Source organism: Branchiostoma floridae, chromosome 18, assembly GCF_000003815.2.
Source record: "Branchiostoma floridae strain S238N-H82 chromosome 18, Bfl_VNyyK, whole genome shotgun sequence".
Classification (NCBI taxonomy): domain Eukaryota; kingdom Metazoa; phylum Chordata; class Leptocardii; order Amphioxiformes; family Branchiostomatidae; genus Branchiostoma; species Branchiostoma floridae.
Window position 1 is genome coordinate 15130490 of NC_049996.1, and position 15130 is coordinate 15145619.

Here is a 15130-nt window from a genome sequence, read left to right on the forward strand (position 1 = left end):
AAACCAGTTAGAGGGAGAGAGAGAGAGTATCTTATCATTTCCTGCATGTATGACTTTCATCAACAAACTGTCTCCCCTAAAACAACACAAATAACAAGAAGCTTACCAGGAATCCCTTATCCCAGTACATAAATGATTTATTATGTATTTTTTTAGAGGATAAAAGCCAAAGGTTTGAGGTAACATCATAACAAACTGTTCAGGATCACTGTGACAACAATAACTTATCAATTATAGATAGATGCAGATTACTCAAAAATGATTTATGTAGGGACTGAGTCTAACATTGTGATACCCATGTACTACACGAATACCTTATGTATCAAAAACGTCAAGTTCAACCCAAATTAGTATTCATTTTCTTCGGTTATAATTTCAAACTTTGCACTTTCAAAACAAGCTATTCATTTAAAATGACAGCGTGAATGAAATCAAGACAAATACATTTATAAAGGTAAGACATCCAGGTAAACAATATTCAAATACAATCTAATCTCTACAACTGGATCTTAAAAAAAGGAGATTTCCTTCTCGACGCTTGGAGTGACATCCATCACTCTTCTTCAGCGTCACTAGAATCAACAAAGAAATGTTTCAAAACTGGAAAACAGACGTTTTCTTTTCAAAACTCTGAGAAAGGACATTATCTTTCACCTTCCCAGTCAGAACTGATGAATGACTGTCTTAACGCAAGATGTCTTACCAGATTAATCGTTAATCAGTAGGGATTAATTAAGCCTGTCTCCATAGGAACTGTCTTACGATTGTAATTGATTACCCCCATTTAACATCTAGGACTGCGTTCTTCCGATAACAACATATTGAGTTTTACAACTTAATTTGTTATCTTTGAACACAGTGATACCAAATATGTTTTGATAGTCTATAATGATTTCATAGCAACTCTAAAATATTTATACCAGCATTTACATAATAATTCACACATAGTAAAAGAGTACTGTAATTCTGGTTTTCACATTGATGACTGTAACGTGAACTTATCATTACCGATAACAAATAAATCGCTGGCTTTTTTTTACCCCCACTTGTTGTCACCGTGAACATTTAGTTCCGAGAAAAAGTTAAATTTTCTCAGACCATGAAAGTTTGGTACAGAGAAGACAAAGTGAATTACAGCTATAGTAAAGTTACAGAATTTATGAAACGAGATCCAAACTGCCTAACTGTACAATGCATTGAGAACTGCTTATCAATTCTGGAACACTTCTTTATTGCCCTTGTCCTAACCTAATGGATATCAAACTAGCACCAAGGCCAGTTCATTCCAAAACTGTGACTATGTTCTTAATTCTTACTAAATGTATGTATGTTATACATCCTACAGACCATTGGTCTTATGCAACATGTCTATTGAGTTTTCAATTGGTTAGAAATCCCTAACTAGTAAATATATCATCCAGTACTGTATTAGTACGAAATTTCATCTATCTTCATATATAATGCAACAGTTTATGTCATTTAAGATACAAATGATATAAAGTAACTAACAGATAGTAAGTCCACTCTTTTGCATTGGGAAAAAAGCAAACTACTAAAACAACATTTATCTATAATTTGAACTATTATCTATAATTTGGAAATGTTACAATACACGTTTCAGGTATCTTCATACATACACATTCTATATACAGATCTTAGAATTTAGAATGAGCACACTGTGTAGCAAAATACATAGCATACATAACATTACACAAACCCTATCAATTTGTTATTCCATATAATTTGAGAGCATCATGCATTTGAATGACTGCTGGTACAATTTGAGCTGCTTGAGCAAAGGCTGTCCAAGATTAGCGTGCAGACAACCTATTATAGATGGCATGATAGTATTTATACAGATAATTACAGTTCTAGTACAGTCGCTAAGTTACAATCTTGTCAATTGTCATTCTTGTTTACTTGACTTAACTTGAAGCACTTCCAAGCGTTTGTCACATTACCATATCTTTCTACTTATCTAGTTTGCTGACACAAAAACCTGAAAAGACTTAAGTGTCCTTCCTTGCTAATTACTTTTATCACAGAATGTCCAAGTAAATCTCTTTCAAATCCTTGTCACCTTGTGATAGCTTGCTTTGTCAAATGTGCTTTGAGTTGCAACACAAATCAGCAAAGTTAATACATGTTTAGGACACTTTTTAACCTGTCTATAATTCCTCTATTCATCCAGTGTATTGATGCAAGAAATAGGTGTCTTTCTTTTCTAATAACTTTTTGTCGAAGACTACCTCCTCATCTTGTATGACTTTAAGCATGTCTTTGCATAGAAAAGAACACAAAGAGAAATGCCAACTAGTTGACTATAAAAAAGTCTCTTCACGATTTCTTATAAGTCAATTAAGTTTTGATTTTATTACAGTCATGTGACAAAGCAAACTTCTTAGTATTGGTACTAAATTTTCAATCAAATAATGTTCAGTGTCTCCTGAGTGAAGTAAGGAAGTCAAGTTAGTGACACAATGTCTTGCAGTAATGCTGGAATCAAACCCCTGACCTCTCAATCCTGATTAAAGTACATGTTGACAGTCACATTCTGCAATGACTCAGTGTTAAATCAATCACAATCAAGGCTTATATTTCTATACTGATTCGACTTAAGAAAAACAACTTTTAACTTTTAAAGATCAATTTCCATTAAAAATTTACAAAATTAGTTTTTTTATAAGAAACTGATCCGCTAAATGAATTTGAAGCAGTAGAAAGGAAATCAAAGAAAAGAATAATTGCAATCTTTGGTTATTATTTGCATTATTCTTATAACAAGTCTTCATAAATTTCATTTGTCTTATTATCATAATTCTGTTGGATAGTTCCCCAACTTTTTATGTTGTTTCTTTCTTCGAAAAAATTCAATAAAAAAGGGGAAAAAGAAAATGAGAGGGAGACTAAGCAATGATAGTATGGAATTTGTAAGGTTCCATACAAGTTCAGTATTTTCAGTGTTCATATCTCATACCAGACGCTCTTGAACTCTTGACCTTGTGACCTGTCTGCAGGTGGTAGACACATTTCAAACAGGAAATACTGGGAATTATGGGACAAATCATCAGGAAATGCTTCATTTCCTGTCCTGTCAGACAGCCTGTGATTTGTGACCTTGAAATAATTCCGTATAAATTATGACAGAATAAACTATATTTCAACACATCCAATCTCTTACATACATGTTATTAACTTTACTTATTAATTTGTTAACTTGTTAACTAAGAGTGGCAGGTTCAAAAAAGATTACAGAGAAGTAGACAGTTTTGTTTGTTTTGCTTTAGAAAGTGGGTCAGACGTGCCCTTGAGGCAAAGTAACTTTTCACACTTTGTAGCAATACTCATGATGAGGTGTGTAATTTATGTGTCTGAAGAGGGCAACACACACATGTGCACTGCACCACACCAGACACATTTTCTAAAGGTAATGCTGGTTCACCATTATCCGTGGGGTAGCCTATAACGCTAGTTCACCATTATCTCTGTTGTTATATTAAACTGTAATATCTTTAAATATTTGGGTAACCTCTAACCTCTATCCGCTGCTGCATTAGACTTCAAAACTATTTTCAAAATATCACAGTTTGTAACCAACATCCATCAACTTGATATCCCTACAGTACTGATCGCGACATAGTATGCAACTCTGACAAACGCAAACGCGATACGAACGCGTTACTGTCGCGTGCGAGTCGCGTTATAGTTTAGCGCCGCCACCGACCAGAACGCGTCAGAGTTTTTCCCTGTCGCGACTGTCCCGGCCATTCATATGCAGGCGGCGGTTACATCAAAGACACTTGGGAGGAGCACTAATCTGCCCCTGCTGGGCGGAACATAAACAACTTCATGGCCTGCCGTTGGGTACAACTGGAACGGTTAAAATTTACGGCTTGGTCAGCAAAATTACAACTGTTGCAGCGGTGGTTATCCAGCATAAATTCTGTATTTGTCTGTGTTGGAAATCATAACTTGTTTTCGCATAGACTAGCCCGTGCATCCGCGCTACAGCGAGCTGGGTCGGACTTCCGCGCTACAGCGAGCGGGGCCGGACTTCCGCGCTACAGCGAGCGGGGCCGGACTTCCGCGCTACAGCGAGCGGGGCCGGACTTCCGCGCTACAGCGAGCGGCGGTGTCAAGTAGCGAAATATCCCGGAGGTCCCAAATAAAATACCTTACAGCTCCGCAAAACTGCCGCGGAAACCGATTGAAACTTGGAACGTTGCGTGCACACATCGTAACAAATTATGACACGTATCGTTACAGTTTGTTTGAGGACCAGAACGTGCAGCATTTTGTCAAAACTTTGGGGGTTTGATGGCAAGTATGAAGTAAACATCGCTGCGATAAAAATAAATGAACGTTTTGTACGTTTGTGCAAGGAGTTTTATCAAGATAAAACCTCATTCATTGGTTTGTGCGTGTGAGTGCGCGACACAATTGTTCTGATGCCGGTGGAATTGTAGCAAAAATTGGACTGACCCTGGTCCTTACCGTTGCTTTATATCTACATGCAATGTTCATCTATCGTTACTTCTTTTACCTTCTAAAATTACAGACAAGGGACAAGGGGTGTTAACATATGTAACGGAGGGTGTGAGTGTGTGAGGTCCTCTAGCTTCGGACGTAAGTTTATGAGTTCGACATCGTATTGCATGTAATTTTTGACCGTGCGTAAATCTCCGTCGAGGCCCGCTGTAACACTTGTTGCTTTCCAAGCCATGTCAACGTTGACGATCTGTTGCAGTGAAAGTGAATACTCCATTCTACGCCAATGGCTCTTGAGTAAGAACCCACAAAATGCCACAAATTTGTCACTAAGAGGCCAAAAAGTCTCCTGCAAGCATGGTAAAGCCGGAAACTGATATGGTGACCCCTGGTTGGCTCTCAAACTTCAAAGTACACGGCAAATCCCTTTTTATTCCAGACTGTCCGTTCAGTGCAAAGTCATGACACATTTTGAACCGAATCCTCACTAGTCCGCCAGTTTTGTTTTGTCCTGTTTCTATTTGAGCAAGCAATGAGAAATTTTCCGTAAATGTTATGATGCGCAAAGCGATTACACATTGTCACGTCAGGCCAGCGGCGTGGACTTCAAAGACAAAGCCTGTCAATCCTAATCAAGTGGCGCACCCGCACTTCATGCGGGTCTAAGGTTTCATGCAGACATGTTTGCTACATTAATGACACACGGTGTGCATATATTATGTATCATATTACATTAAAACGTGGTCACATTTGTGTTGACAGAATGTGCGATATATTGTCGACCTTTTCTAGCGCAAGTAGTAGGAGACCTCGGCAATCAAAATCTACACTTGTTCTGGTCGTTTTGTGCGTGCAAGGAAACGAATGACGTAATTGTTGAGATGCCGGTAAGATTGTACAATAATCTGCACTGGGTTTTTTTTCTCCGCCCTAGCCCTGTGTGTTTAACATTTGGTTGTTTTTCTGGGTTTATTACATTGTATTGTTGACAGTTTCTACGACAGACTACTTGTACTATACACATTGGTAGCATGCATCGATTACATTTGAGTTAAGTTCGTGGCAAAATCGAAGGGCGTGGATAATCTGAGTAGCGAGAAACAGTTCTGTAATTTTTAACGTGCCTCAATATTCAAAGTTTATCAAGTTCCTTCATACACAGATAGACACACTTACCGTATTTTCAACATTTGGTCGTCATGGTCGATCCGGCTAGGTGTAGTAGCTGCCGAATGATGATCGATAAAACTGTTATAAACTTACCTTTCATGTTTCAAAGGCAATGAACAGTCCATAACATTAACACTTGTAGTAAAACGTGTTAGAAATTTTACATAGTAGAAGAAATGTTAGTTACGCCAAAGCAACTTTTAACAGATACGCAATGAACTAGAAGTAAATGTTAGTTAAACCAGTAAGGCCAACGGAACTCCGAACAGGTAGCAGACCTAAAAGCACGCTTGATAAATTATTAAATAAATTCAACAACACATAAGCTTGGAATATGCCTGGTCGACTGCCCGAACGACCAGGAGTGTCCAATGGCGATGTTTCGACCCAAGAGCTCCGTCAGGAACAGGTAGGTCTTCATGCTGAGTTTCACCCACGACGAGCAGTAGTGTTTCAAGGAAAATATATTTATAAATTTATTTGTTATATTTCATACTTTTATACGTAATTATATACGTCAATTCATGCGTACTAATAGTTCATTCATGTGAACCGGCATGCATGTTTGAAATAGTCCACATATCTATATACATTTGTAAGTACTCTCGCAGTGTATTCATTTCATAGTCCAAATCCTTCAGAACTGTAAGGCGACCAGGAACGGCCGTCAGCGATGCTCCGTCCCCAGAGCTCTGTCAGGAACAGGTAGGTCTTGTAGGCGGAGCTGCACCCTCGACGACCATCATTGTGCCAAGGAAGCTAACGGATGGAAACCCGAATCCCTTTATTCTGACTTAGAAATATAGCTAACTATGTCTAAATACATAGTAGAAGTAGATGTAATGTTAGTTTTGTCAACACAACTTTGAACAGGAACGGTTAGTTATGACAACACAACTTTGAACAGACAAAATACGATTAAAATAATAAATAACGTTACATTAAAAACACATAAGGTTGAAAGAGTGCCCTGTATTGGTTTCGTCGGTCGACTGTCCGACGACCAGGAGCGGCCATCAGCGATGTTCTGTCCCCTGAGCTCCGTCAGGAACAGGTAGGTCTTGTTAAGGTTGGCGGAGCTGCACCCTCGACGATCATCATTGTGCCAAGGAAGCTAACGGATGGAAACCTGGATCCCTTTATCCATAGTAGGTCTTCATGTCGAGTTGCGCCCTCGACGAGCAGCGGCGTTTCCAGGAAAAGCCGAAAACCTAAATTCCTAGCGCTAGCCTAGAAAAGTAGCTAGACTGATTTCTATTTATCTAGAAATACTAATTTAGCAACTTATGACAATATCCTTTATTCATATTACATACATATATATGTAGTCAATTTATGCGTACAAGTAGTCCAGTTACTCGAACCATACTCATTGAGGACTTCGCACGTAGCGATCCATTTGTAGTGGGAATACTACATTATGACCACACACCCACACCCCGTTCTTGAGTCGGTGGTATTGCTTTGTGCCAAAGTCATTGGTCATACTTGAGTCAGGTACTGTTTGAATGAAATTTTACCAATCGATCAACAAAACTTGTACTTCTGTGGCGGTGTTTTCCGGCTCTCTAACAACGTCTCAAAACACGTCACCAAATCAAGACTTTCACCACAATGCGACACCACATCTAGCACCGAAAACGTACTAGTACGCCGCCCGCTGTAAAAACTTCGAGAACTGAGCGTAGCCGGTACCAGTAACTATTGGAACATCCTATTATAACATGGGGGAAACGTCTCGTATGGGGTGATTGTTCTCGTTAAAGTTCATTGAAGTAAAAACAAATACCAACTTCCAAGGAAGCTGGCCAAATTACTTATCTGTTGAAAAAAGAAATTATTTGACATTTCTTTATAAGATTGTCCCCAGCTGTCACTATAAGAACGTCCCCTAAATCGTGGGAATGCATTCCAGCACAGAACGTCAGAAGTTCGATACATCCAAGTTGTACGGGGCGGCGGTCCTTTGATCTAGTATCATATGTGCCAGGCCGGCGGCGACTAAATCAATCAATTTTGACAGCACTACCGCGCCGGATGTCTGACATGTCCGAGTAGAAACGATCTCTAAATTCTAAAAGAATTCATAATTTGGATAAACTGATACTAAAAATGTACATTTACAAAGGCATGGATCCAATTTTTTTTATCCTATGCCCTGGTTTAGCAAATTTAATCAATTATGTACGATGTTTTCACATAATTTTGTTATTTCGCGCGAAAAATGACTCTGTTGTCTTTCCTCCCCGTAAGGAAATATTCATCTTGTCACCGAACATTGCGGCGAGTCTCGTGAGCTCACCAAGCACACCCATTTGCGACGTGCACCGAGAAGAGTCCAACGTGAAACACAAGTCTCTCGACCGTTTTCGATAGCATTTTGTCGTCTTGCAGAATGCCCCCCCCCCCCAAATTATGGAAGAAAATAAGCATATCCCATACTTTTATGCAATAAAATACCGACACGTATTATGGTACGCCGATGGTGGCAAGATTTGCAAGTTCTTTTGTGGCATTGCAGACCCCGTGAGTCGGCGCGCCCGACTTGCTACCGGCCCGATCCCTCACCCCATCGGCGCCCGAAGTTAACCCGCCCCACTATCCCGCTTCTCGTCCCCCGCTATGTTTTCCTCGCAGAGGGTAGCACGAAAGAGACAGGTGGAGCCGTCGCCACATGACATCCTTCAAGGTGTCAGGTCCCCATTGTTTTAAAGGCTGGTAAAACAAACATGAAATTTGACCCCATCTCATTAACTCTGCGTCTGGTAAACCCGAACGCGTCAGAGTTTAACTGTAACGCGACTCCAATAAAACTCTGTCGCGACGGTGACGCGTAATCGACGCGACAGAAACGCGATACGAACGCGACTCGATGTATACTATATCTCAATCAGTACTGTATTAGTGAATACACTGAAATTCAACAACAGCGGATATACATGTAACGTAAGGTTACCAGTTAACGTGCAGGACCAATTAACGGTCAGTTAGCCACATGACTGCATTTCAAGGTGCACTATGCAAAAATTAGTCAATTATAATAAAACTATACATGTTTTATTCACATTTAAAACCCTTGCAATGAATATCGCACAATTTTCATGGAAGGTCATGGGCAAATGGTGCCTGGGTCGACTTTATGTGACGTTCTACTGAGGCAAAATCGGCGGTCCAACCTCATTCATCACTACGGCGCTACTACAGGCGATGGTGGGGTAGACACAAAAAATTTTACCGTGATTTGTTTGTTTACCACTTTCGTAATATTTTGCAACAAGTGTTTGAATATGTATGCTTATTGGTGGAGCACTACAAGGAGAAAGACTCAAGTGACCATTAATTGGTCACCCTAGAACAATTCTTCACTGCCAACTACTCCATTATCACATGCTGGTGCACAGCCAAAGATGGAGGGAAGAAATAAATTACCATACACTTTTTTAACAGACAAACTACTGTTTCTTCAAATGGGTTAAATATTTAATTCTACCAAGGCATTTCAGAACAATAATTATTTTCCATAATTCGACCGTAAACTGGTAACCTTACGTTAGGTGAACTAGCGTTATCTGTTATTTTTGAAAACAGGCTATTTCGGGATATGAAGTTCACGGACAGTGGTTTCAAATTGAAGTATTTTGAAATTATTGCAGTTTGAAACCACCATCCAGTGATCTGATATCCCTAAAACCGAGTTTCTAAAAACAATAGATATAGGTTACACAACAGATAAAAAGGATCAAAAGCAATATTCAAAATATGTCTAAAAAGACAGAACATTAATCAAACTAATTCACAAATGAATGAAACATGCGATAGAATCTTGACTTCTTTCAGACAATAACAACTTCTGGATCATTATCATAGATAATAATCATTGAGGGAACTGAAGGAAGTATTTTTCGTTATTACAGTGATATGGGGAAGTTTCAACTTACAAAAAGCAAAACCAGAAGCATGCCAAATAGCAGTCATTCGACCACAACTGTGGATATGATTTTAGAAATGGTCAGACGTTTGAGGAAACGTCCACTAATACGACATGACCAGTTGCTTGAGGAACAGCTAGTATATGCATGCCGATTGTTATCACCAAGATATCTAGCCTTCATCTACAGAAACTAAAAGTACATTATAGATATTACCTAGTACTGTAAATGCAGAACCTTTCGCGGTGGTTTGATGTTCGCGGTTTTTGGGTGGCTGCTTCACCGCGAATTTAAAACCACCGCAAACATTTTTCCATGGCAGTATGAGACTACAGTGCATGGTGCTACCGCGAACTTAAAACCACCACGAAAAGTCCTTTTTCCCGATACCGCAAAATTAAATCCCAGCGAACTTAAATGCATTTACAGTACCATTCTATACTGAAAAATTGGCTACGGTTTATGCAAAGCTTTCGACTAAAATAGATTGTCTTTCTGTGTAATTCAGAGGTATCGATTTTGTTCATCAATGTATTAAGACTTCATGGTAATCCTTCATTCCTTCTGACAGGACTCCATAAGAAAATATTGAACAGTCACAATAAAATTTTCATTCCTTATCAATTACTGTCAACACTATCATTCATAGACCAGAAGGTGCAAACTTTTGTCTCTTCTTCATGACAAGAGAACAGCATGTCCTGAACATGACATATCGAAACCAGAGATTCCGCTGCAGTATCTTAGAAGATTCTAGGGGGCCAACACTACTGAAAATGCATTTAAGTTCGCGGGGATTTAATTTTGCGGTTGGGGAAAATAGACTTTTTGCAGTGGTTTTGATGTCGAGCTAGCACCATGCACTGTAGTCTCTTATTGTTATGGAAAAATGTTCGCGGTGGTTTTAAATTCGCAGTGGAGCGACCACCGTGAAAACCGCAAACATTAAACCACCGCAAAAGTTTCTGCATTTACAGTATATACAAGGGGAAGGTTTACTGACATTCCAAATACGAAAACAATCTACCTCCGCCTTCTTGATTTATCATGTTGACACACAGACATACAGACACACAAACGTGACAAAAACATAACCTTCTTGGCGCAGGTAAAAAGAGAATATCAACATCCTCACCTCTACAGGAAAGGCCCTCGTTCCAGATGACTTGTTTACACAGGCTGCAGCTCTTGGGGCGCTTGTTGAATGTCTTGAGTTTGAAGGTGTGACTCTGAGACTCTATGTCTTGAGGCTGTAGAAAAAAAAAAGACATATTCTTAAGTATAACAACATTTAGCAAATAACAAACTTTAAAACATTCTCATCGAAATGGCACAAGTAGGAACATTGGACCAATACCGTTATATGTGGAATACATTTTGTGTAAAAAGTCAAAAACGTTTTACACTTTTCTTGCAACGTCAATAGAAATGACAACTTTTACCTTTAAATCCTTTTCAAGATCTTTTGGTGTGATAACCAAGAGTGAAGGAAATTTTAACTAATTTTATATACCAACAGTCGAGTATAACAAATACATTGTCACTAAAAAATGGTACAAGTTGGAATCTATTCGACCGATATTTGCAATACATTATGGCAATGAATTCAAGAGAGTTTTACACTTTTTTGTCAAGACTAGTGAATACAGAATGACATATTTTACCTTTAAATCCTTAAGATCTTTTGTGCGATTACCAAAAGCGAAGGAAATCTTAACTAATCTTAAGGAAATGGAAAAGTGAAAGTGGTAATGCTAAGGAGAACGGCGCAGTTAGTCCTTATCCGACCACAGAGGCGTGAGCAATGAGCCATGGAGGGGAAAGTGTGGTATTTAAAAGGGGAAGGGGTCACACCCTGTTTTCCTGATGCTATTTTTAACAGAAGTGGTCATGGCGTACACCCAACACTCTTTTTCTCCTGTACACAAAGAGGGGAACACCCTTTTCACACACGTTAGACGGAGCTATTCCAGCGTGGGTGGGTGCTACGGTTACTGAAGGGAACTGAAACACTGTGTGTACAAAATATTAAGATGGCCTCCTTCCGATCAACTTTCTTTAGAAACTTTTACACAAGTTAACACAAACTATTTATAAAAACTGGTGGCAACCTTGTTGAAGCAGGGGTCTAGGGGAGTGACACTTTGGACATTGAAGTTGTAATGACAGTTGCTTCTCAACTCAAGCGGAGAAAAAAATAACATGGTGATATTTTCTTACAGAAATCTAAACTCAATATTTTCAGTTATAAACACTGTATTTTTCTAGTATGTGTGATATGATTTTAAAAAATGTGAACCTTATTTTCTATGCACATTAGACTAATTGATGACTAATTCTAGACAGCAGTGTCAGAGGCACAACTTGTTTTGTTATAGGACTCCCAGACCTAGAGGAATTCCTTCCTCCCCCGTCTATATTGTTACAAGGCTGACTAACTTGTGCGGGATTAAAACGGGGAAACCACAAGAGGCAAGGCATCAGACATGACATCATTCAGGGCCATAGGACATTGGAGCGACGTGAGTCAAATCAATATTTACCAAATACCACAGTCTTGACATACTAATGTTACACTAGCAGACAGTCTGGCCTACTTGTCTCATTTTCATTAATAGATTTACTTTTATGTTGTAACAGTAACAAAAAGATCATCATTTGCATGATAAATATGTATTGACATTTTTCTCTTTCTCAGCTACATATGTGACAAGTTTTACAGCCCTATCATGGAATGTAGTGAATTTATAAAATATCCTCATTAATTATGCAAATTAGCTGTTGATTTGCATAATTGTTATCTCATTATGTAGGTCTTCACTTACGCTACCTACATACAAAACAACATGATGATCCGTCAACATGTTCATATTTTCTCATTAATTATGCAAATGAGGTCATCATTTGCATAATTGATATCTGTCGACATTTCTCTCCTTCCCAGCTACATATGTGACAAGTTTGAAAGTCCTATCATGGAATGTAGTGGATTTATAAATTTTCCTCATTAATTATGCAAATTAGCTGCTGATTTGCATAATTAGTATACCATTATGTAAGTCATCACTCATTCTATCTACATACCAAAAATCATGACGATCCGTCAACACGTTGTAGAGTTATTCTCATCCAAAGTTTGAAAGGAAACCGGCGCCTGCAGTTCCAAAAAAGCCGCTAGGGGGCCCAAACTCACAGCACTTACTCTCTGCCTCGAGGGCTATCTACCACTCAAAAATCATGATCACAGCATGTCCAGAACACGAGATATCAAAAATTGAGGTTCTGCTGCAGTACCTTAGCAAGCCGCTAGGGGGCCCATTATCGAACTTGACCTTCGTTTTCCCGACCCCTACCCAATATTATCGGGATCCATCCAAGACTTCTTGAGTTATGCTGTTAACAGACAGACACACAGACACACACACAGACTCACAAGCCCAAAACATAACCTTAGCCATTCTGGCAAAGGTAATTAGCTTGTATCTCCTTCATATATACTACAATATGTCAATGACGGCTCCTATGTTAAAAAAAAAATGCTTGAAACCCCTACCTTATAATGGACCAGCCTGAACGGCTTTAGTATTGTTTTCTCCTCAATAAGCTATTAGGACCTGGATAGTTAAGATGTTTTTAACCACTTAAGATGTTTGTAGAAGTGCACATATGTAAGTTTAATAAACAACAACGCACTTGCGTATGTGGGTTAGTCACTTGGCCTGACAATGCGTTGGTGACATGGCCATGACAAAACAGAATGGCAAGCTATTAACCAACCATCGCTCGTATAGAACACTCCTACTTTGAGCACCTCCAAAGCAAACAGCTAAGTTCGACAGCGTTTTGTCACCTGAACTAAGAAAGCAAAACCCTCTTCCTTCTGTCAAAACAGAAGGGGCAATGTTTTTTGTATGTAGGTCTTTGGGTCCTGTACCCTTAAGATAAAAGGCCACCTTCACAGACTTCTAGCAACAAAATACTCCCAGTTTCCAGACATGAGAAAACCCTAGCCCATGTAGAAAATTACGAATCAGCGCTATCCCCCCCCCCCCCCCCCCCACCAAGAAATAAAAACCTGGCTACCTGTAAGTCTGCAAAGGAAGCTTAACTACTGTAAATGCATTTCAGTTCGCGGGGATTTGATTTCGCGGTAGTAGGAAAAGGGACTTTTCGCGGTGGATTTAAGTTCGCGGTAACACCATAGACTGCAGTCTAATACCATAATAGAAAAATGTTCGCGGTGGTTTTAAGTTCGCGGTGAAGTGGTCACCACGAAAACAGCGAACATTAATCCACCGCGAACATTTCTGCATTTACAGTATATTTAACAGCCAACGTCGTTGAATGGTGACATTTCATATCTCCCACTCCAGACCAAATTTTAATTCTGTTAGCATTTAAACAATATCAACATAAGCTTAAGTAGCATGATATTTATTGATAGTCATTACAAAAGCAAAGCAACTTTCACTAGACAGTCAAAAAGACATAATACCTTAACACTTTCACTCTCAGCATGTCTAGTCTACCTGTATGGTACTTCAGTCACCTTAATCAGATAAGCGACATTTCTATTGTTACCATAATGTAGTTAACACCTGTACAGGAAACCAGTCTAAGTGCGGTTTTTCGTGTGGCATTTACCTACATACCTACATGTAATTATTGGTTACGCAAGTCAAGTCTTTAATGTACATACAGGTCAATGTTTATAGCTTACCACCACAAGAAGTAAAACTAAAAGGTACATGTAAGGTTGAGGTAGTCTCATAGCCATTTTGAGGCTGTAGGTAGTGGGCTATTATTATCAAGTTACAGTTTAGAGTTAGCTTTTAGACTAGAGTAGACAAGAATTTGCAATAAACTAAACTATTATTCACTGTGTCTAGGGCACGATATTGGAAGATGGAGCCCATCCCTCTCTTTCTACCACCTTTTAGTTTTACCTCCCCAACCGAAGTCAGGTACCCAATTTTACACCTTGGTAGAGTGAGAAAAATTGTGAAATGTTAAGTGACTTTCCCAAGGGAAAAACATTGATGGCATGTAAAAGGATTAAAACCCAGCACCTCTAGGTTTTGGGGACCAATACCCTAACCATTACACTAACACATGTACAATGCCACAAGAAATACATTTCAACAAAAATTATAGATTACAAGGACTAGCAGCATTAGGAGAAAAATCAGTAACTAGGTAGTGGGCTATTATTATAATTTAAGTTACAGTTTAGAGTTAGCTTTTAGACTAGAGTAGACATGTTAGATGCATTTAGCCCTTGGGCCAAGAATTTGCAATAAACCTAACTATTACTGTAAATGCAGAAATGTTCGCGGTTTTCGCGATGACCACTTCACCGCAAACTTAAAACCACCGTGAACATTTTTCTATTGTGTATTAGACTGCAGTCTATGGTATTACCGCGAAATTAAAACCACCGCAAAAAGTCATTTTTTCCCGCTACCGCGAAATAAAATCCCCACGAACTTAAATGCATTTACAGTATTCACTGTGTCTAGGGCACGATAGTGGAAGGCGGAGCC

General features: G+C 39.0%; 1 protein-coding gene across 1 annotated transcript in view; it reads right to left on the reverse strand.

Annotated features, from left to right (window-relative positions):
- The window catches only part of LOC118406137 (tensin-like), a gene marked incomplete in the record, with an annotated part of 215441 nt that overhangs the window by 137253 nt on the left and 63058 nt on the right, over window positions 1-15130 (reverse strand). Inside the window, 1 exon segment of the mRNA XM_035806003.1 lies at window positions 10723-10837. Coding sequence (XP_035661896.1) covers window positions 10723-10837 — 115 coding nt within the window.